At 43.4% G+C, this 24243-nt stretch overlaps 1 protein-coding gene across 5 annotated transcripts; it reads right to left on the bottom strand.

Moving 5' to 3' along the window:
- Window positions 1–449: 449 nt before the first annotated feature.
- On the bottom strand, window positions 450–23321 carry ENTPD5 (ectonucleoside triphosphate diphosphohydrolase 5 (inactive)). Of its 5 annotated transcripts, none has more exons than XM_074542635.1 (15): window positions 22859–23102; window positions 20881–20989; window positions 17671–17958; window positions 16393–16472; window positions 14992–15135; window positions 14577–14652; window positions 12936–12971; window positions 12010–12098; window positions 9395–9474; window positions 8129–8190; window positions 6638–6739; window positions 5649–5789; window positions 5257–5313; window positions 3652–3767; window positions 450–3484 (listed from the first exon to the last, which is right to left on the bottom strand). In XM_074542635.1, exons 3-15 carry the CDS (start codon window positions 17885–17887, stop codon window positions 3398–3400), a joined length of 1287 nt encoding a protein of 428 aa, XP_074398736.1. In that variant the 5' UTR covers window positions 17888–17958; window positions 20881–20989; window positions 22859–23102; the 3' UTR covers window positions 450–3397. The 5 variants fall into 5 exon arrangements, with proteins under 5 accessions (XP_074398736.1, XP_074398737.1, XP_074398741.1 ...); XM_074542636.1 differs by having other exon boundaries at window positions 20881–20976; XM_074542640.1 differs by lacking the exons at window positions 20881–20989; window positions 22859–23102 and adding an exon at window positions 23186–23321.
- Window positions 23322–24243: the final 922 nt, after the last annotated feature.

Raw genomic sequence — 24243 nt, 5'->3', positions numbered from 1 at the left:
TCCATAGTACCATGTCTTCAGCCACAGAACTAAGTACAGTATGTGCTTTTAATCTGGGCCTCCTGAATTGAAGACTGAGGTGCAAACAGCTGTCTGTCTTTTGGCAAACACAATGCTGAATTTTGCCAACTGCTGGCTAATTTTTAACAGCTTTTGCTGCTTAATTACTTTCAGTTTCTTCTGATATGATTGCTAGAGCTGTAGCATCACTCCTGGCTTCTTGGCACTTCAGCTCAGACAGAAGGGGTAGTTTGCAGCAGAGAGAAACAACACATGGTGGCAGATACATTTTAAAACTCTGTCTGTTGTTCTTGCACCCTTTTCCCTGCCTTTCTCTTGGTGCTTTATTTTAAAATGGTGTTTCTTGTGGAAATGGCTAAGGGCTCCATGGAAAAGATACAAGGCAACAATAATATCCAGGAAAGAAAACTATACCACAACATCTTCAATATTGTTAAAAATGCTTTAATTACTAAAATAGACAATTCAAGATATTCTGTCTTCGGTTCCAAACACCAGCATCTTGCATTAGACATTTGCCACTCACAGAATTAAACTAAGCACTGCCCATGGGCAAGATTTACACATATGGGTGACCAGTATCAGAAATCAACATCAGAAAGAATGAAACTGAAGTGAAAGCTATTACTTGTGCTTCTGCAGTCACTCATATTAGGCAGTCCTTGTTAGTGCCTGGCTCAAAGACATTACAAAGGAGGAGATAAAAATCAGGGCTGCAAGTAGAGCTCTTCTCTTAAAAGGCTGCTTACTCTTTAGTTTAGGTAATAAATAATCTCATTGCACTAGGGTAAGTGTGAGGACTTGACTGGGTTGTCAGATCCCCCCCACCCACTTCAGTTCAGATGTAAACAGCAGGGGCTCAATTCTGCAAATTCTTGCAAAAATAAACCTTTTAACAGAGTTTTTTGTTTCTCCCATAACTGAAGGATCATGCCAGTAACAGAGAGCAGAAGTTCTGCTTCAGTTAACTGTGCCACTGACAAATGAAGGCCCTGAGCATTCAGATTAAATGCAACTTTGGTACTGGGAAGCAGATGCTACCCCTTAGCATTTGTAGTACCAGAGTCTGAGGAAAAGAATGCAGAAGAAACAACTTCCTTTGCATGGTACTCTTCTAGCCCCTCCTTGTTTCAGGCAAAACCCAGTCCTCCAGCCCTCCTCAGGGCTGGTGTGTTTTCAGGGGGCAGATAACACTGCTGCTTCTCCCTTAGGTAGAGCATCCCACCTTCAAAACACAGCCTCACTGCTGCCAGCTCTTAGCCCCAAGATCCAGGAAGAGTTTGTCATAGCACTGGCTCAGACTGAAAGATGATTTCTGGATTATTAAATTAGCTTGTTCTTAGGGTAACACAGCCTGGCCAGTAACCACTGCACCCCTACTTTGTTTTTTTCTGAGAATACAGAAGTGTTCACTGAAGGCATAATGAATGCATTTGCAGTCACCTTGTTCTGCAGACCAGACCATATACCAAGTTTTGCCAACAGTAGGAAGAGGAATAAGAAATGTTTATGGTTGAGAAGAGGCTGCAATTACTTCCTTCATGTTCAAACAGAAACTTCTAGAGAGAAAGGAACAGAACTTTGGTGTGACACAGGAATTTCTCAATGTGGATCTCAAACAGATTCTGGTAAGGACCACACATGTAGGATGAGCATGTCCTGTTTCAAAAAAGCAGCCTGAATTTATGGCAAAGTGTCAGTGATAAGTATGGATGGCTCCATCTGCAACCCTTGGCTTCTTGTTGCTGACTGAACTTGTTCAATCAAAAGCATGCCTTGCACCCTCATGCTGTAAAACCTGATATGAGAAGTGGTAGCTTAATCAGCCACAGGCAAACTTGCACTGCTAACTAGAGGAAAAGGACTAATGTTCACAGTAAGGCAAATTTCTAAGTCTCCAAACTGTTTGGCAAGACCATTGAAGACATGAGTGCATGATTTCCTCCCCTTGCTGGGAATTACCAATTATTTTCAAATCCAGTTTGCAGAGAAGACAGCGTGAGGGCAGTCTTTGGTTTGACAGAAAGGTGTTTTAGAGCAACTGGGACACTTGGTAACTGCAACTGCCCACCAGGGACAGCAGTGGCTAGAAGTTTCCCTCAGTCACATGAGCAATACCTCTTTGTTGTGATGGGGTAAATTCACCTGTACCTTACACATCCCTTGAAGAGGTGAAGACAGTAGCAAGCTGCCAATTATTTCATGGGGGGAAGACAGCTCTACAGCTGTTTTTACTTAGGGCAATGGATGGGTTTCAAATGGGAGACCACACCTTAGAGCTCACTCCAGCAAAAGGGAGTGTGGTGCTCAGACCTCTTGCTGGCCCAGCAGGCCTTGCTGGGCTGTGCCCTGCCTGCTGTCCTTGGGATAGCACCAGACTTGACTCTTGGGTGAGCACCACCTCAGGTCAGGTGTCCTGAATCAGTTCATACAAGAACCTGAGGAGCACCAGCAGCAGAGGGAAGAAGGCTGTGGATGTGCCTTGCTGAGAGCAGAGAAACAGAGCTGGCTCTCACAGCAAACTGAGCTGTCAGATCAGCCATTTCATCTGACTGCAATCTCCTTGTGGGTGGAATGTGACAAGCTCATCTTCTGGCAGTTTCAATAGCTGGCACTGCTGCCTCGTTGTGCCAGCACAACTATGTGTTATGACTACATGCTAAATGAATAAATTTATCAAGTCTGGTAGTCAGATGTATGGTGTAGCTGCACAGACTTGGAAAGGGCAGCAAAACTGAAACATAGGCACACCTTCTGCTTAGGAAATGCCTACTGCCTAAAAACTGCTTGGTAAATGACTATGTTTTAGCCAGCACCTTTCCCAAAACCATGCCCAAAGTGTACTTACAGCAGGCCCTTGAAAGACTGGAATATTCTTGCCATGTATTTGCTAAGCTAGCAGCTGGATTTTTGGAACACTGAGGTTGGCAGCATCCAGAGTTGTTCACTTTTCTCTGCATCACTGTTGATGCTATTCCTAATTTCTGTATTTAACATCTCACAAGCAAATTTAAGTTATTTATGTTTAAATAGAAGGGGGTAGGGGAAGTCATGTGTCTGTAGTCTGCCACCACATCCAGGAACTCTGTGCTTCTAACAAACTTGCTGGTGAAAGCTGATTTTGAGCCCCTTGCTTATTCTCTGCTGGAGTTTAGACCTTTTGACTTTCTTAAGGCAGATTCTGGATCATTTATGGCAATCACAGTTATAAATCATACTCTCATTAGGCACAATGCCAATCCAGGGTAAAGAGCTGTCATATATTTTTGGTCCATGTTCTGCTCTGTGACCAGTCCAGCTGAACACTATACCTGGAGATTGCAATTTACTTTCTCAGCATTTTCAGAAATGCTGAAGTCCACAGCAGTATCACAAGTCAATAAGTCATTCCCAGAGACTGCAGCAGGTAAAAGGTAGCACCCAAAGTCCAGCTTGTCTCTATGTTGTTTACTTTCTTTGTCAACTATAAAAGAAGAAAAACAAGTTATTCCTGACAGTTCTCTAGATTCGTAAGTTACACAAATGACAGCAACTACATGTCACAAATCTGGAAAGATTCAGTAGATAATTAGTCAGAAAAATTAACTAATGCATGTTAATCAATAGGGATTTAACTGTTTTTTTTCTCACCTTTAAGACTGTGTTGTCCCTAAATCCAAAACCTTCCTTTAATAAAGCAGTGATGTAAGTGAGATCCATGCAGAGGAAAGGACTGGCTGAGTTGTACCTCTCCATGTTATCACAGACTAGAGAAGGAAAAAAGAAAAAACAAAGGGATCTCAGCAAAATAACAACTTTTATCCACACTGTACATTTGAAGTGAACTCAAGCCAAAGCTTACTAAAACAAGCCACCTCTTCTATTACTGGTTATGCATGACACATGGTACACACTGCAGAGCTTCTACAATGTAGTGAGAATAAACCATATAGTACATCAATGTTCTACAATGTTGGAGAATAAACCATATAGTACATCAAGTTTCTCTTAACTCCATCAAAACTACATCTTTTATTACAGCAACATGATCCACACAGCTCTTTGGAAGAACCTCTGCTCAACTGATAACTAGCTGGGTGTTGGATTACTTATTTTTTCAGGAACACAGCATCACTTGTTTTCATCTCTCCTCCATGGATGGATCCAGTAATGGATTCCACTTTCTAGGATGGCAGTTGAGTTTATTTTTCCAACCACACTTGTCTAAGGAAATGCAAGAGGCTATTGCCCAACCACCCACTCCCTTGCTGCAGCTAAGTCAAGATTCTGTATTCAGGGTGGCAGTGACTGGGAAATCTACTGTCACTGCCCTGTTCTAGCAGCAGCAAGAGCAGAGTTCACTTCCTCCTAAGAAAAGATAAGCAGCATCCTTCTACTATTGAAATGAGATAGAGAAGAATTAGTTAAGGCTCACAGAATTGATCTCCTGATGGTCTAAAGCTAAGTAAGTGGTTTGATAATGCTAGGTAAGATCTTAGCTACGTCTTTGGAAATAAGCTCTCTCACTATCCAGGGAAAAAATAACAACCAACCCACACTCAAACTTTAAAGCCTAATCCCCCTATTCAAAATCATCCAAGTTTCCAGGGAGATTAAGTTTAAGTGAAAAATCATTAAAATTTAGGCCTTATTTTAGGAAAAAAGTCAGTCCTGAACTACGTAATTAAGCATCTTCTGCTGAAAAATATGGTATTCTCATTGTCTTGAGAACAATCACAGTACAGAGGTTATTTGCTTTTAGCCATCAGCAGCCAGGCAAGGTGGGAGCTCTTTATCCACAGGAGGTACAAAACTAGAACAAACATTCAGGAAAAAAGACAGGGGGAGGTAAAGGAATGTGGAAGAGGTTGCCAGTCTTAAAAACCCTCTCCCTCCATTTTGAGATTAAATAGGATTTAAGGTGACAAACTTACAGAATTCAGTACTCTCTTAAACTCAGAGAGTTGCACTTTGACAGAAGCTCTTGATGCAGCAAATTCATTTTCTTTTGTAGTGACTCTATGAACTACCTCCTTCTCCTGAACAGAGCTGTAAATCCACCAACCCCTCACTGCTCTATCAGTATTGTCTTCTGCATTAGTTAGAGTCTTTGACTAATAAAAGTAACATGACATGTGTAAGTGCAATAAAGGTTAAATAAATTTGCTTTTCTTCCAAGTCACATTATGTGCTGCCTACACATTGATATTTTTGTTATTTCTTGTCCAAACCAGTTTCCCAGCTCATGACAATTACCTTCTTTGGCTTTTCTTTCAAAATCTCTCACTTCCAAAACACCTCCACGTTCATAATCTGAAAGAGATGTGAGAAAACATCGTCATAGACCTGACAGCATTTGAATTCTTTATCCAACTTGACCCTCGAACAACTCAGGGATGCTGCACTAGGAGTGAGACCTGCTTGGAACAGAAGACAGAGCTGCAGGTGTGACTGGAGCCCGGAGCATATTTCATGTGCTGAACACCAAACTGCAGTGACAGATAAATGTCATTCCCTCGAGGCATTTTGTGTATCTCCTCTTTCTCAATAACATTGCTTTCCTCTGCTCCCCATGGCTCCAGCCACCAGGGTTCCTCTGTCACCTTCTGGAAGGCATGCTCACATGTAGGAGATTATCCCAAATTTACCGATTAGGTTGGTGTCAGCTGCCCGATCATAGTAATAGGAGAAAGCATAGAAGGAACTTCCACGTATCTCCTCTGGCTGGTGAAGTTTCCCTTTGACAACCTTGAGTACTTCCAAGTAGCAAGGCTTGAATCCTGTTTCTCCTGTCAGGAAAAACACAGACTGGGTGAGCCAAAGAGCATATGCAAGAGATGGAAGCAATAGTGGCAACAGGATGAAAAATTAAAGAAGCAGAGATTAAAGCATCAGAACAGGAGCTTACATATCCCTTCTGTAATCCAACATGGCATCTACACACAGGCAAGGACTCTAAAAGCCCCTCATCAAGGAGAACTGGTTAGAGCAGATCATTGCTGTGTCTCAATGAAGGGCCACACAAACTACTTCCATGTCAGGCAAAACGCCCATTGAACACGTTCTGTGGCCAGCAGAATCTTCTATATTTGCTGCCACTTGTTAGATAAAACCTTGCTTTCTCTCCCCAGCACACTGTAATTTTACCAACCTACTCCACACACATGAAATCTGCAATTCAGCTCTCATGTCTCCAGTCTGTTCAAGTCTATGACTGCAGCAGACTCACTCTCTCTACACAGCATTAGAGATTTATTATTATTAGAGACTTAAGAAACAGTTCCACAAGTGAGATTAACTGGTAGGCCAAAATGTTTGTACCCTAACATAAACAGAATTTTTGCACTTTGCTCAAAGACTCAGAAAAACCTCTCTTATTTGTACAAGTAATTCTAAACATTTCCTATAAAGGTATGATTTGTAATAAGAGATCACAGTCAGAGGACAGGAGTACAGGTCAGCTACTCCTACAGCTTCAGATTTTAATCTGGATTTCTCAGAAGTCAACCTTTGCAACTGGACAGATATCCTTCATATCCCAATCATCATCAGTTAACTGAGGAAATATTTGACAAGGAAAAACTCCAGATTCTGGAGATAAGACTTATTGTAAAAGAAACAAGTCTCCTTAATTTACCTTCTTTGTTGCCACCATACTGATATTTCACTCCCCCGAAGTGCCACTCTGCCTCCAACTGCTTAGGCAAACAAGAACTGCGGAACATTTGTCCATCCACAACTGGAAAGAGAGCAGAGAGGAGAGTCAGGAAGTACAGAATTTTACGTAGCTATAAATCAATAGCAGAACCAGAAAAGCCTGAAAGATCTTCATTAAAGTCTTTAAGCCAAAGTACAAAAATCTGAATTGATGGATATGGCACTAACTGATTACAAATTAAGGACCAGTTTCAAGTCTGGAAAAGTTGTGTCTGTTTTGTCCTGCAAATAGCAGAGCAGCCAGGCTTGTCATTTTTTAATGAGATAAATGGTACAAAGGTATCTGGATAATGGCTGTTCATCACAAAAGACAAGAAATGAGAGGTGATAAACGCACAGATGCACAAACCCTAATGACAGCAGATAAGAAAGACAAACAAAGCAACTGAGCAATGAAGACAAATCCTCCTAAGACAGAGATCAATGGCCACTACAGCATCCACTGAATGTAACATTTGAGGGGTTCAACCAGAAATACTGTAACTGATAAGAAGAAAACATGATTATTGCTGCACCCACAGGTCTCACAGAAAAAGCAAACTTCTAACAGTATGCTTGAGGCAGACTCTGGGACAGCAAAATTTACTATGGGATGCTTAGGGAAAGGCTCAAAGGCTGGGAAAAGGGGGAATTAAGGGATCAGGGAAGTGCAACTATGGCAAACCAGAGGAGACTACAAAAGAAGACAGTCACAAGTAAGCAGGTCCATGTGTTTTTCTGTCTGAGCTTTGTGACCAATCATTGCAGTCTGTCCTATCTTCTTCTTAATCCCTGCTCCCAACTATTTCTGATTTGAGTACATTCCAGTAATTATCACAAGTCCATCTAGCTGTCAAGTAAGAATCCAGAAGGTGGAAAGACCCCGGGTCCTGGCCAGAGACTAGACAAAAGGCCCAAGCTGTGGGTGAGGGACTGGGAAGACTCAGGAATGTGAGTATGACTCAGGTTACTGAGTGAGAGCACGTGATGTGCTCCTGGGCTTCCATCTAGACTAGGGCAGTGCACACAACAGGTCTGGGGAACACCACAGGCCAGGCAGATCCTACAAAGTTGGTTTGGCCTAAGCAGCACCCCTAAGGAAAAGGATCTGTCCATGCTGCTTATGCTTCCGTGGATGCTTGTAAAGCTGAGAGTTTGTGGCTGGCCACGGTGTTTGTATGCTCCCACATGTGCATTTCTGGAATTTGCACTTGCATGTCACTGCTGGCTGATCTCAAAAACAGGGAAAAGCAGCTGTCCCACAAGACAACCCCTGAACAAGTGGTAGCTGTTTTCAGACAAACATATGCCATCAGCAACATAGAAAAGACCAAGATACAGAAGTGAAGACACACAGGAAATGGGCTGATGACACAAGGCTTAGTCTAAGCATCTCTTCATAAATCTTAAATGTTTTAGTATATGAACATACCTTCCATGTTCAAAGCTCCAAGCGTTGCCAGTCTTGCAGCTTTTAGTCCAAACCCCAAATAGCTGTGAACAACAAAAGACAGATGTTATAGTCTTGATTCCTGCATATCTGGTATGCTTTACTCATAGCCCTCTTCCTAAGTCCTGGAACACCCAAACCAAATTTCCTTCCTCTGATTCCCAAAAGGCTCCCTCTCTAAAACAGAGTTCCCTTTGCCAGAACAACCCTGAGGGCCAAAAGAGTGACACAAACCCAAGAAACACAAAGAGTTGTAAAATGGGTGAATCTAAACCTGCAGGAAGTGGTTAGAGCTGATGTGGCATTTATACGAGATGATTATGTAAACCAAAAAAGCACCACCTTAAAAATGAGGGAGGAAGAAGGGTAAGTGCTGAGTGCGTGGGGAATAGGGCAGCCACTCTTATGCAGCACACACAAAACTATGTGCTCTTAGGGCAGAGTGCAGAACCTCCCACAAAATAGGAACCCTGGCTTTGTGTGAAATTCACCTGTTTTGACTCCACAGGTAACTGCTACATTCATTATAAGCTAGTACACGAACAATGCTTATGAGAATGTCATCACACATTGCAGCAACATAGCTAGATTAAAATCCTGTTGACCCTTTCATTCCCATCTCTGTGTTTGGTCACTTACCACTTGTGTCATGTCATTTTAAACGTTTCCAGAATATTCAGAGTTAAACTAACCTCCAGCTCTCTCTCAACTTTTAGGAGATGATTTTTCAATTCCAATTATTTTAGGTGATCTAATGGACTGTATCAATGACTACAGCAATTAGTTACATCAGCAAATGTAAGGAGTAGGAGAGAATGACTATTAGACCAGCTCTGCTGTCAAGTAAGCAGATTCTATAACTGGCTGAGATGGTAATGTTCACTCCACTAAGTCTCAGGAAATCCTCTTTCCAAATCTCTGATCGCTTTTAGTTCTGACTACTGGCACAATATATACCTTTCTGCTTGTTTCACAATATTTGGCTTGAATCCAATAATAAGAATTCTTTTCCTTCAATATGGGTTCACAATGCTGTCCCTTCATTTGAAAGACTGCTTAATATTCCCTTGCAGTGACATAACCATGATCCTGGAATGCTTCCAGCCAGCTAATGTCATGTTCCACTTCTACTGTTCCATGCAGATAAGTAGTAAAAAAGTCATGGTCTCTGCTGCTGGTACCAGGATGATGTGGGTGTTAGGTCAGGGGCTGATTTCCCCAGTGGAAATAGCAGTTTTTGCTCCTCACCTGTGGGTATAGAGCTTGTACGTGCTATTAAACATTTCAAATGAGGTAAGAAAATCCTCAGGGGTTTCCTTCAGAGTTTCCTAGAAGTTAAGTAAAAAAAAAAAAAGTTTTCATTTATATTATGCAATAAAGAATAACCAACTTTATTGTAGTATCAGAGATATACCCATACAGTTTACTGCACACTCATCTGACCTGCTTTGAAAACAAAGTACAGCTTTCCAATGCTGCCACTGCTGTAATATCTGCAGCTTTTAACACCGACTTTATTTATTTGCATCTTTGTGCTACTTCAATGTATAATAGGGAAGCACAACATATCAGGATGAATTTTTTCAGAGTACTTACATGTTACCCTACATGTAGAGAGCCCCCATCCCCATTACCAGAAATCAGCTGCACTACAAGTGCTATGAACTTTTTCAAGTCACACCAGGCACCTAAACTGAGGTACTGAGAAGAATTAAAAATACAGGGTATAGGCCCCATTTTCACCATGTCAAATGTCTTGCTGGTACTCAAGGAAACACTGTGATCACTCACTCCCAGTCTTAGGGCTGCTTCACCTAAATTAGCCTCTTGTCTCACCACCTCCAGTTTCTTCCTCTCAGTCTTCTCCCTGTGCACACCTCCATCCATCCCCCTGGTACCCTGCTCTGGCTTCCTGACAGACTAACTCACACTCTTGCAAGGCTGAACCGCTTCAGCAATCATTTACTGATTCTTTGTGTCCCCTCCCTAAGCTCTCAGTCTCAGTCTCTCCTCTCCTCATGCCTCATCCTCCCACCCCTTCTTGGCTCCATGCGCTTTTATCACCCGTGGTTATTCTGGCCAAGCAGCAGAGTCAGAAAGAACTGAAGCTGCACAGTCCTGCAGTTGCCATGCAAGTAAGAGATCCAGGTCAGGGTTATTTTTTCTAGAGTCCTAGACAGAAGCCTGCTCAAAGCTGAAAGGATTTTGACAGTAATCAGCTTGAGCTTCTCCTGAGCAAATACAAATCAAAATTTGCTTTGGGTCTCAAGTTGATTTTCACTGAAATGGCAGTCACATCCTTGGCCTCATACACACAGACTGCCATATTTTGAGTACTGTTTCTAAACATTACATTGCAAAAACTATTTAAAGGAGAGATCCTCAAACAAAATTAGTTTGGAGAAAACAATTGTCTTTTTTTATGCCATACTTTCACAAAAAATGAGGCAGACACCAGATAGACAATTTCATAATTACTATGATTGGTTTTCAGTTGCTTTTAGCTTTGGCAATAATGCCATGAAATTAAAATCAGCTCCCTGCAGTTGTCATTATATGTTCTTTACTTGCTTGTAATTCATATTTAATTTAAAAATCTCTTACAGTATTTTGTTCAAAACTAATACAAGAGCAAGCATGCGACTGCCTCGGATTGCAGGAAGGAAAAATCTCCACTGCAAATCAAAGGGAGGTATTCCCACTGTCAGATGGGAAAAACTCCCAAAAACATACTGAGCTTATTTATTTGAACTTGACAGCACAGGTGAGAAGCAGACATAGTGTACAAGCATGAACCTTGACTCCACACTGCCCTACAAGTGCACACCATTAGTCCTGGTCAGCAGCAAACACTCCAGGCCTTTTCCTGCAAGGCTGGAAGGGGACATTTGAATCCTGAGCTGCAGCTCAGCCTATTTCATGGTTCTATTTATTCTACAAAACCCTGCCATGCAACACCCTTTCCTGTTGGTCCAGTGCCCACTTTAGCAGGTGTTATCAACACAAAACAGAGGACAAGCCCACAGTACACTTGAGGCTTTGCTGAACAGGATAAGGTTGCATGTCATGTTTCAACATAACACACAGTTGCAGAATTAGAACATCCTGATGTGAAAGCCATGTGTTTTGTAGGCACCAAAAATCCTTTGATAAGATAATCTTAAGTTCTATTAAAAAAAAAAGTTAAAGAAATTACTCCTTCAGAAAGAGCAACATAAACACATCACAATATGAAGGTACAGAATAAGTAATTTTCTCATGCAAACTGCAGACTTGGGTCACAGTTCAAACTGTTTCTAAACAGCTATGGAACTACTAAAAAATCCAGCAGAGGTGTCTGGGGAACAGAGAGCAGAGTATTTAAAAGGAATGAGAAGAAACAGATAAGAAAACAGAGAACTGACTGTGCTGCTATTAAAGAAATTTACCCTATACAACACTCCTCCCCTCCAAAACTTAGTGAAGACCTGTTATCAGACTCAAATGGGGGAAAAAAGATCAGCCCCTGCATTTCTTCTAATATTCAAGAATACTACCTAGAAATGTTCTACATTTCTTGAATACACAGCAATATCAACATGAATGAGGCTTTCCCAGCCTGAGTCCAGAAAACAAAAGCTGTTTCTTTTTGGTTTTACTCATTTGCTTTCTTTTTATTTCCTCATGATTCAGGCTGCTTTGCTTGCAAGCGCCTATGAGCCAGCTGCCGATCTCAAAGGGAACAGAAATACAGGTGTTGTGTAAACCAGGGATGTTCTGCTTGTGCCACTGCTGACAAAGTGGCACCAGAGAGTGCAGCAGCGCTCAGGTCTCTCCACCAGCCTTGTGCAGTCCCAGCCCACACACTTTTAACCACTCCTCACCTCAAACCGTGGCAGGAATGTGATTTGGGTTGAGGCTCCTCCCAAGTCCAGAATCCCAACAGTTTGCTGGTTCTGGCCAGACAGCTGCCCTGCAAACAACACCGTGCTCAGAACAGCCCCAGGTGCACAAATGCTGAAATGCAGACGCTGTGTGGATGCTCAGGCAGCCACCAGGTGATCACAGCAAGACAAGGAGGGCTGGGCTGCCCTTCAAAGAAAAAACCTCAGAGAGAACAGGCAGGCAAACAGAAAGTATTACAGAAAGAGACAGACTTTCTTCCTTCATTCCAATCTCTCCTCCAAAGAGACAAAAGCAGACAAATTTCCAGGTATCAAGCAAAAGCTGAAAGTAAGAGACAAAGTATCTCCTGCAGAAGACTGTCAGATTGTCTGACACAAATTTTGTAACCACCATACATCTGGGCAAAAGCAGTAGGGGAAGGAAGGGCAGTAACAGCCAAACCAGCTACTGTAATTTCTCTTCACCTAGAGCAGCTTTTTTGCTTGACCATCTATCTGCTAGGGTACTGATTTTCTTTTCACTAGATTGCACTCCCAGAACTCTCAGAGCCAGTAGTGCCAAGGCAGCATGCCCTGCTGCACCACTGCAGCTGCACAGCCCACACTGGGAGGAAGAACACTGACAGGCCTTGTTTCCCACACATGAGCAGTGCCCATCCCCAAAGCTTGGGAAACCAGCCTGCCAGCTCCTCCAAGACCTGAGTAAATTCTGGCACCTTCAGGGTTAAGATGTCTCCTTCTTACTACAGACCCTGGGACACAGGCTGCCCAAGGCAATCCTCTGCTTTAGCACTGGTGAGAGGGCAGGCAGGAAAAAGCATGGCCAAGGCAGAGGAACTCAGGGTGACCATCTCCACAGAAGTTACTCAAGTTCAAGTTTAGAGTAGTCATACAGAAATAATTACCTGTCAAAAAGTTCACAGTGATCCAGGCTAAAATTCCTGCAATGAGTGAAAAAAAGAATAAAAAACAAAAACAAACCAGTCACCATTAAATACTCCCACAATCTCCTGCCCACTGTTACTAGCCCTCCATAGGTTGTTTATTTACCTGGAAGTCATCACCAGCTTAAACCAAGAACCACAGACTTCAGAGATTAATTCAAACTCTTAATTAAATTCTATGATGCATTATTGATTCATACAAGTCTCATGAGCTGAAATAGGTAGGACTTTGTAATATCCATGCAACTGCAGCACACATATATCATATCTATTATCCAAACAACATACAAAGAAGTAATGAGCTGACACAATGCACAAGTTTCCTTGAGCCTGGTTTTGCAGCCCAGCATTTCAATTCCTAATCTGAAAACTGCATTCACACCACTGTGTTTTAATCTTAAGGTTTCTATAATTACACTACAGACAGAGCAGCAACCAGTAAAACACAAACAGCTCCTTTGATTCCAGTGGCTTGCTTGACACTTACATGATTCTCACCCAAACATGTGACAATAGAAGAGGTAGGGATTTTAAATAAACTTGGCAGGCTACCCTGTGCTCTGTTATGCCTCAGAGGTCCTGCCCCTGACAATACAACAGTTCTCCCTACTGTACAATTCACCCATTAATCCATAGTCACAAACTATGCACTACACCATACTTATCAAATACTTCAATACTTTATGATACTTCTCCTTTTCTCTCAGCCCATGTGGACAGATTTTGTTCTTTAATCTTCCTCCATTTATTAGTTGTTTAAGCACTGGGATAATTCTTGCTTTCCTTCAACACCTTCCAAAGGGGCAATTTATCTGCCACAAGGAAGAGTTCTGAACTGAAGATAACATGATAGGATGGCTCTTTTCATCAGGCATCCATACAGGTGATTATTACTTGCCCATTCTCCAAGGTAGTATGTTTGGATATGTAGCCAGAATGTTACACTGTTTTTTTCTGCACTGCAAAATCATTGCTCACTCCAAACCTACAGCATATTTCACCTTTTCCTGTGTTTTACAGTACTTGATTGCTACTTTACTAGCAGTATTTTTCCCAACAGCGTATTTTTTAACTTACTATTTTATTATTTAGTTATCTATTTTTAATACTTGCCAATTATCCTTCATCCTCCTTTAATATTTACAGTCCTCGTAATTTTAGATTGAAAATTGATGAGCCGATCACAATAGGTTATTTTTAATGCTAATATTGCAGAATTTACAAGGCACTTTCCATAAGCTTCCCAGCTTGCTATATATTGTCATGTAGCCTTCCAGAGGTGGACACCACCTCTTCTGCACCAGTTCCCAGGAGCAGGCCTCAGCTGGTCAGCCTGCATCAGGCAATGCTTACTGTTGAGACAAAGTTTTGTTCTGAAACTTGTGAAATCTCTTCGTGTATCTGCACTTGTAGCCCAACAGGTGATCAAGTAATGAACACCACCTCAGAAAGACAGGATTGAATTGTTTCAAACAGGGCCAGAAATCTTTCTTTATTCCTGCTTGGTTTAGGGACCATTTCTCTTTTCCTCTCATGTTTCTAAGATATCCCTCTTTTTCCCATTTCTCTTTGCTTTTACTTTTTACCCCTCCTAAAACACACCTTCATGAGATCCATCCATGATGCCAACACTGTCCTCTGGAACCAGGAATGGTGATTCCTCAAAGACTTCTTTCACCTGAGGAAAGAAATAGTGATTAGATTTCTTGGTCTTCGGAGACTTGCTCTGCTCTGAGGTTGACAAAGTTTTGTTTTATGCAGCAGCAGAAACTAAGATAAGTGTGTGGAGTAGGAAAGAAAAGAAAGAACTATTGTAGGTATCTCTCCATGCCTTCCACCACAGCAAGACACAGGATTTCAGGACCAGACAAGATACTCTGTGAGTTTTATGCTATCGTGGGATTACAGTCGCTTTTCAGAGATTAAATTCTCTTATGGAGAACTGAATAAAAAAAAAAAAATGACACAGGGAGAACAAGAGAACAATACCAGTGCATCCAAAACAAGTCAGTACTACCTCTGACAGCAGAGCCTGAGCTTTCTCCTCTGACAGCAAGCGAAGTCCAGCTGTGGCTTTCAACACCACTGGGGTCTTTTTCCAGAGATGAGGTGGCACAGCATCGACAGCCATGTCCAGCAATGTTTTGACGCTTTCAGCACCCTAAAACGAAAAATATGCTTCTTATATGGTTTCCTTGTACACCCATCAGAGAATAGGCCTCTTGGTTTTCCCTCAAAACTTGTGAGTGCAGTATTCACTAGCAGAAGATACCCACACCCAGCCAAGTACAAAAACTATGCCATACATCTCAGTAGAACATTAAACAGAATGTCTGCATTGGAAGGAAAGGTGTATTCACAAATATATTTTAAGGAAGATAAATATCATTGTTTGTGGAAGGTATTTTTTTGAAAGGATGGAGGGAGGTGAGGGAACTGATTACCTGGCAAACCTAAACATCTTGCAGTATGATGAAACTTAAATGATGCAATTACTGACTGAGGCTACCAAAGCAAGGGGAAACATCTGTAGATTTCACTAAATGCAACATAAGAATTCCAAGTGTGTCCATAGCAAATATTGTAATTAAAATGCCAGCTGTGCAATGGTTACCACACAAGGTACAGATGTCACTGCTGGCTCTCAATTATTTCCACTGCTCTAGCAATCACTGTTTGGCATTAGCAATAAACATTCTCCTGTGAAACGCCTAGAAATTTCTTTTGGGCTGAGTTCTCCTCTCCTACCCCAAAACCAAGTTTTACTGGAATCACAGGTGATTTTATAAAAGTGTTTTTTAAAAATCCCAAACCCATTCACTCTTCCATGAAGTGTCACACTCAAATTCCTGTAGCATGGAATCTAACTGAGCAAAACGAGAAACCTGAAATCCCCATAATGCTAGCCTGCAACTTCAAGGCTGCTGAAGCACACAAAATAATGGATCTAATCTGTCATTTCTCTGGCACCTCCTTTAGTTTGTGAAAGAGCTTCCTGTCAGCGCAGGGGGTCTGGAAAATGACAGCTTACTTCAGAACTAAGAAAATTATTTCTAAATGAGACAGAGTATGCATTTACTCATATTTGGGGTAGCTGTAGAGGAAATAAACACTGAATTTGGGTGCTGCTAGAGACAAAAATCACTTTGTCTTTGAAATTCTCAAAGGCATATAGTCTAGTTATATAAACATTTAAGCAATTAATTAATCCTCTGTTCCACTGATGAAATATGTAAAACACCAGCTCCTATTTCACCATGTTGAACTTAACTCACAAAAGGAGAGGAGAGACAGCAGCAGAACTTTCACATTTCTTCTTGACTTTTTGCAATTGCAATCAGTAATACTTGAACCTGGTAGAATCTAATGATTATAACAGAAGCACGACCAACTTCCAGGGAATGCAGACCAGTCCTACCTTTTCAGGCTGATCAGCATATGCAGACAGACCTGGCTTCACAGACTCAAAGATTTCCCCTTCCACCTCTGGAAGGTTTTCTGCACAAACAAAACATTACATGATACAGTCAACAACTCAAATCTTATTCTTTTTTTTCCAAAGTGAAAGTGACTATCCTTGATTCTCCTTGAAAACAAGATTATTCCCCTCCTGAAACAAGACTTCTTCCTTCATGTCAGGAACATATTTAGCAGAAACTTGCCCTTGTACCCTCCAAGTTCACAAACAATTTATTAATAAACATGTTGTTATAATTAAAAGTATGTTCATTTAGCATTTGTGAACTACAGTAAGTTACAATACTGCAGCATAACTGTCACCTATTCTTAATAAATTTCTTTCCCTTTATGTCCTCACACAAATTGTGAAATACTAGTGCTTACTAAGACACACACCATCAATTCCCAATTATCCTTAGGTGATTCATCCAGCTGAGATAGAACAGAGCTGACTGTGCTCAAGTACTTGGCTGAGAAGCCAAACAAGTTTGCCCACTGCTCCCAGAGCAGTCTGGGTGTAGAAGCCGTCCCTGGGTATTGCACACTGCAATCCAGGCTGAGTCAAACCCATCTGGACCTTGTACCAGTCCTGCTGAACCATGGATGAAGTCATGCAAAGACACACAAGCACTGTGTCCCAGCAAGCAGCCCTCAACCTTTGCAAACCCGCTGGCTCACTGTACCCAGGCTCCTTCATCCTCCTGAATCCATCCTGTCACTCGTGCAGCCAAAATTGGGCACCTCTGCACCACGTGAGCCCCAGATACACTGGAGTGTGGTGCATCTCAGCACACTTCTCCTGGAAATGGCTCCGACCTTCAGTACTTAATAGCTCTTTAATTTACTGATTTTAATTTGCTACGAAATGTGACATAAACATATGCAGAATTCAAGTACCTCTTGATAAAATTTAAGGTAACATGCAGCCTGACAAAACCGGCCTAAGTATCTTTTCATCTCAATGAGATATTCCTTTTAAGCAGCTGCATAGATGAAAATATTTGAAAATTTAGAATTCTGCAGTATACCCAGAATTGTATCTCTGAGACTCAAAAGACCTACAAAAAAGGCATGTACACAGCAAAACACCATGACAAATGGACAACAAACACCTGCAGGAGGACCATTTGAAGGACAAACTGTAGAAATTTTCAGCTGCTCCCAAACGCTGAGCTGGCAAAAAACCAAAACTGTTTTGAGAAGTTGGAACCTAAGTCAACACACATGGGGGCCTTACCTGGGCTCCTTTGCACAAAGGTGTAAATATGAATACGGGTTCCAGTGCTTCCTGCGTCAAACATGATGCCATAAAAAGTGTTCGCTTTGGCATTTATAGGGCACACATCAGGTGGGAAGAACTCCTTAAACCACATTTCCTTGTTTGAGTGTGAAAGAACAAAGGGCAAAGAGGAAAATGCCAATGCTATAAGGATGGGAAGTCTGGAAGATGCCATCTTGAGGCTGTCAAGATGGAGCCCTTGAGGCTGCCAAGCAGGTATCAGCAATCACAGGGCTGCAGGAGGTCCTGAAGAGTTAAAAAAAAAGAAAGAAAGAAAGAAAGAAAGAATGAAAATTACCATTACCAGAGAGCTCTCTCTCCTTTAAAACTCTGTTAAAAAAGAAAATAAATAAGTCATTCTGTACACATACATTCTCCCTTTAGGTGCTTTCCAACACCTCACCCAAAAGAGTTTATTGCACTTAGTGCTACAATTACATCAAACTAATTTGTTCTTTCAGAGCAAAGTCTCTCCATTTCCCAAGCGCAGAAGAAAAGGAGTAGTTTGCTTTCCAGTATTTCTAGTTTTCACTTTTAGACAATTTCTTTCTCTTATTTGTCTTGCAGAATTTAAATATTCAGAGTCTGCAGTACTCCTCCCAAAAGCCCAAATATTATCTGAAAAACAGCGGTGCCAGAGGGGAACTCTGGGCAGAATCACTTTAACATTTGCACACTTGAGATGCTGTGGCAGAACACAAGTATTATTCAGAGTCACAAACAAAGAGAATTTCATCTCGGGCTAAGAACAGCTGCTGGGAGAGATTAGCACACAGGGAGAATGAAGGCATGTCCTTCCAGCAGCATCCCCATCTCTGAGAAAAGCCTGAGCTGCACCAGAGGGGCTGAACTGAAATGCACCTGAGCTCTGCCTCGCCGTATTTTTTCATATTTTTCTGATCTGTCTTTTTGGTTTGGTTGTTATTTTTAGAATTATAAACAACAAAAACAAAAATCAATCATAGCAAAACCCACACACTCTCACAAACCTAAAGTAGTTGCCCCAAACGCTCAGGCTGCTTACAGAGCTTCTAACAACAGTGTCCCACAGCTGAGTTACACAGTTTGGATATCAAGATACAACTACATCGTCCCTTGACACCTATCCCATTGCATGCATTTTTCCTAAGATATGCTAGTAAAAGACATGGGCCCAGAAATCATGGGGTGCCCAGGTAAAAAGAGGGACAATTTCTGGGCATCTCTAACAGCAGAAAAGAGCATGTGCTCATATGTCCCACCATATGCAGTGTTGCCTGCACCAACCCACACACAGAGCACTCTGCACACAGAAGGTGCAAACAGCTCCTTATCACTCCCCAGACACTTGGTAACACATGCATCCACCCACAGCAACGCAGATTTTGCTTTATATGGCTGCTCATCAGCTGTGCCCAAGACCCCTGCCCACTGCTTGCTCTTACACTTGACTGCCTTTTAGCAATCTGCTCAGCCCCACCACGTTCATTCTCTTGAAATCTTCACTTGCTCTGTCCTACATGTATTCATCCCTAAACCCTCTCCTTTCCTTTCTATGTGTGTTTACCATAGCCTCTATTTCCTCACACCTTTCTCCCACACCCAAAAAGCTCACTTATACTCCACTTCCTTTTATCCCAGATTCAGCCCTTGTAAGACTTTTATTATTTCCATTCTTCACCTTTGTCCCCAGTTACAGCAAAGGGAGATTAACTTTTACCCATTCCCAGCAAAAAACATCACATTGCTCAGGCACCTCTCTAACTCCAGCATTCTGCTCTGTCTAGAGTCACAAAGTGCACAGCCCACTGCAGATGGGTAACCTCACCTGCCTGCTGTGACCTTTATTTTTATCCTGCTGTTTCAAACAAATGCAGAAATGCAGGCAGAGACTCCTGATCCTCTCTGCCTTAGAAGCACACTCTGAAAAGAACTGACCACAATTCCACCAGCAGACAACAGCCCTGAACTCCAACTGCAGTAATTTCTAAAGTATACACATTTTATGTGGAAAGGAGTAAATAGGTAGTTCTGTAACAAAGTACTCTCCTGGAGAGGCTTGATGAGAAGTGCCAAGCAGTTTGACACTTTTGTGGCCATGGATTTGTACTAAGATGCAGCTGGTGTTACCCAGGTTTGCTTCATCACAGCAAGGAGGGCCACTGAAAATCCAAGCAGCTGTGCTGTTTTAACAGAACATAAGGTGCCTTAGTGAGAGCCACCTTCCAGCAGGTCGAAAGAGGTGTTATTCTATGCAATGTAAGGATTTTGTTTAAAGAACTAACACAAATGCAGCCCAAGCACCTGTCTTAAGAACAAACTCCAGAGTCCTATTACAAACAGCCCATGTGACAGTTATGTAAGCCTCAGAATCTCTGATGATCCGAAAATATCTGAGCAACTGCCATCATTAACTCATACTTTCCTTACCAGACCTATGAGAACCTCAGTCTCACATGAAATTCCCTCACAAAGCTTCTCCTCTCTATCCCTTCTCAGATATACACCACTTTCTGTTTTCTACATTTCCCCTGACTTTTTTTCTTTCTCCTTTTATACCTCTAAGGACAAATAAAATCCCAGCTAAACAACAAACTTACAACCAATCACCATGGGATTTTATTTTTCCTCTCCCTCATTCATTCTTAATGAGGGAGAGGAAAAATAAAATTCCATGGTGAAAAACACACACTGAGCCCCTTCAATGACTGGTGAAGTCCATTTAATCAAGCACACCAGCAAAACAATGTCCACAAGAAGAATAACAACAGAAACAAGAAGAATGACAACAGATAAGAGTAAGAAATCAGAGCAAGAGACAGAAGTCAGCAGAGCACAACAAAAATGGAAATGGAAAAAATGTGGAAAGACAGAATCAAAAGTATGGAAGAAAAAAATCAGGGTAGAAATAGACAAGACATACTGAGAAGGAAAAATATTTTCAAAACATTTTTGTTCCTCTCAAACAACTTAAAAGTTCTAGCTGGTATCAGAACTCAACAGGGTGGAGAAAATGAAGAATAAACAGAAAGGAGAAGGCAGGATAATTGCTGTGTGAGCACAAGGTTATTAATGCAATCGAGCAGTTCAGCGAGGCAAAGCCTGCGGCTCCCTGTCACTGGGCTCAGTTAGTGTCCTTCAGAAGGAGCAGCAATAACCAGCACTGACCACGAACACGGTAGCACACACCTGAGGCAGGATGGAAGCAACAGCAGCTATTCCACTCCAGGGACTCCTAAGGAAAGCACCTCCAGAGCACCAAGCAAGGGACCCCGCGCTGCGTCACTGACAGGATGGACTGTGTATCAGGCAAGTCATGAGGTCATGGAGGCACATCAAATACCAATCCAGTTGTTTTATTCAAATTTGAGTTTATCATTACTCAATGCAAGCAGTGAAACATGATTATATAACTACACAGGATGAATTTCAAGAAGTTGAAAGTTAACTTGAGATCGAGTTAGTAAAACATTTACACAAACGCTACAGCTGACCTCAACGCTGCTGAGGCCTGAGCCAGCAAAACAGCACAGAACACTCATTTCCCAGAGCAGGGAAACACGTGTAAATGTCATCTGTACACAGCAGATTGTAGGTACTACGTGAAAAACATCCAAGATAAAAAATTTGGGAGGTATGCAAATTGTATGATCCAGAAATACTGGGATGTTGCATAGAGACCTCCAAGACTGAAAGCATGAAAAAGAAGGAAAAAAACCCCAACAACCAAAGCCTCCCTAAACAACAAAAGTAAAAACTACACCATAATAATAACTAACCTTAAGGCAGCAAAACACAACCTTACTTAGAGCTCACCATACACAGAAACATTAGCAATTTTCAAGACAAGAAATATTCTATACTTGACTATTTCTGACAAAATAACACACAAAACACAAACCACACAACAGAACGATCTCCCTGTAAAAACAAATGTGATTGGAGGGGAGGGAGAAGCAGTGTACCAGAGATACACAAGAATTTCACTTCTGTTTCCTAACATAATATTGGGAGATATTTGGAGGTACACTAAAATATTCAAAAATAATTATAAATAGAAATCATATAAATACAACAAATATTTTACAAAAATAACTATTTTAGGAAACAAATAAAATTACATAATTCATTTAATATTCTTCCATGCTGAAGCACACCAGAAATCATTCAGAATGGAAACTCTTCTGTGTTCAAACAGTAACAAAATCCATTTTCCAGATGAGCAGCTCATATGGTCACAAAATCTATTTCCCAGATGAGAGCTTTAACACTTAACACTCATGACCAAATAAATACTTTTTAACCTTTCTTTTCCCAGAAAAAAAAAGTAATTACATTTTTTTCTGAGTTACTTTTATCTATTGAAAACAAAATAGCTTTAAGAAATGTTTTGACAAAAACTTAAACTTCTTGAAAGCACACTGTTTAGAAAACACAATAGAAGGAATAACTGAATTCAAAGGCAGAATTTCCCAGTATTTCCATAAAAATAGTGGCACATGCGCACATATGTTTTCGGTAAAATGCTGGCTGTAGAGCTTTAAACTCCAGGGGGAAAAGTAGAACCAACTCACAAACATCCGTTATCGGAAGTTTTAATCTTTCTTCCCCCATACTGAGGCTCCAAATACCCATTATTTATTTATTCACATTTCTGGCCAAGTGGGTTTTCAATTTTGCTCTTTAATTAGCCCCAGGCTAATTTCCAGGGAGCCGCTACCCGGCGGAGCGGGCCCCGCGCAGGGCGGCGAGCGCGCTCACCGGCGGGGCTCCAACGGCGCTTCCCTTCCCTGTCCCTGGCACGGCCGCTATTCCTGGAAAACAGACCTTGGCTGCCGGCAGCCTCGGGGCCCCGGGCTCTGCCTGCACGCCGGGCTGGGAGCGCGGCCGCCCGGGAATGCCGCTCCCGGGAATGCGCCGGACCCGGGGCTGTGGGCTCCGTCCCTGCCGCGCATCCCGGCGCCAGCGCGTCCTGCCTCGCTCCATTTCCCTCAGCCGCGACAGAAACCCCGCCGCGGGCACGCCCGAACCCCTCCCTACCTTCCTTCCCCCTGCCTGGCAAAAGCCCCCGCGGTCCGCCCCGTGCCCGGGACCCGCAGCCCTGCCCGGAGCCGGCCGCGGTGCCGCTGGGCAGGAACAGCCGCAGGACCGCCCGTCCCCGCCTCACCGGCCGCCAGCGCTATCACTCGACCGGGACGGGGCGTCCTCCCGCCCGCCCCTGGGGATAACGGGGACGCCGGCGCAGCTTTCGTGTCTCCCGCTGCCTGCCCGGCCTCGCACCCAGCGGAGCGCCCTCCCGGGACACCGGGACCGAGCACGGCTCGGGGCGTTCACCCAGCCCGGGAGCGGCGCTCCCGATCCCGGCGCCGTTGGCACCGCGGGGATGGGGGGGGGGGGGGGGGGAGGGAACGGGACGGCGGGCGCGCCGTGTCCATGGCAGCGCGCGGACGCTGCCGCGCCCCTCCCCCCGCCCCCGCCGGCTGCGCGCGCTCACCGGCCGCTCGTGCCGCCGCATCCCGCCGGCCTCGCGCGCCGCGTCACCGCCCGCCCACGTGACGCGCCGCCCGTCGCGGGAGTTGCGCGTGGCGGGCGCGCGCCGCCCGGGCTCCGCGGGAACGGGAGTCAGTCCCGGCCGCCCGCCACGACACCGCGGCCGGCCCACAGCCACCGGCGGCCGCCTCCCGACGGCACGGCGCGGCTCGGCTCGGCTCGGCTCGGCACGGCACGGCGCGAACTCCCCGCAGGCAGCGCCCGTGCCGCCGGGGCCGTGCTGTGGGGCGGCAGCGCCCCCCGCGGGCGGGAAGGCGCCAGGCGGGCCGGGCCGCCGGGACGAGTCCCGTGCCGCCCCCGCCGTCCGCTCCGTCCCGCCGGGGCTCCCCCCGCTCCTTCGCCAGGGAGCGCTGAACGGCGGAGCGGGCACGGCACGGCACGGCGATCGGGGCCTTCAGCAGGCCATGGCCAGGGAGGGGCTGGAGCGTTCGTTCAGCTCGGAAAGAGAGAAATCTGAGAGCGAACGTGCTGGGTTTGGCTCCTTGGGGCGGCTTTAGAGAAAACGGAGCCAAACTCTGCTCAGAACACAATGAAAAAGAAGCCCTATGCTGTGGCCCCTATTTGCTCTATCACAGATTCTTTCACTTTACACTTTTTACTGCTTTTCTAAATCCAAGTACCAAGTAAATCCCTTTTACAGTTAGAATAAAGCCCCTGAAAATGGAAACGAAAATTCAGTTATTTTAACATCTAATTTATTGAATAAGAAGATAGAAGGTCTGATCCTCTGACATTGATTAAGTCAGCTAGTAGGAAACTATTTTCTTGCTCAAGTGCCAGTGCTTGCTTTCAGCCTATCTAGTATAAAGAATCTTGGACCTTTTTCCAGAAGGCAAATTTTCTTTCTTTATCTGTTATTTTTTCTCCTTTTCTAAACTTCCTCAGCACTGCACCACCATCTGTAGCAGACAGCTGCAGTATAAAGTGGAAACACAAAATGGCCTTACAGCACATGACCACAAAATCTGTGAGAGAGACAGATAAAACTCAGCACCCACCAAG

The sequence above is a fragment of the Zonotrichia albicollis genome, chromosome 6, assembly GCF_047830755.1.
Source record: "Zonotrichia albicollis isolate bZonAlb1 chromosome 6, bZonAlb1.hap1, whole genome shotgun sequence".
Classification (NCBI taxonomy): domain Eukaryota; kingdom Metazoa; phylum Chordata; class Aves; order Passeriformes; family Passerellidae; genus Zonotrichia; species Zonotrichia albicollis.
The sequence above is the reverse complement of the archived record's forward strand: the minus strand, read 5'-3'. Positions and strand labels throughout refer to the sequence as shown.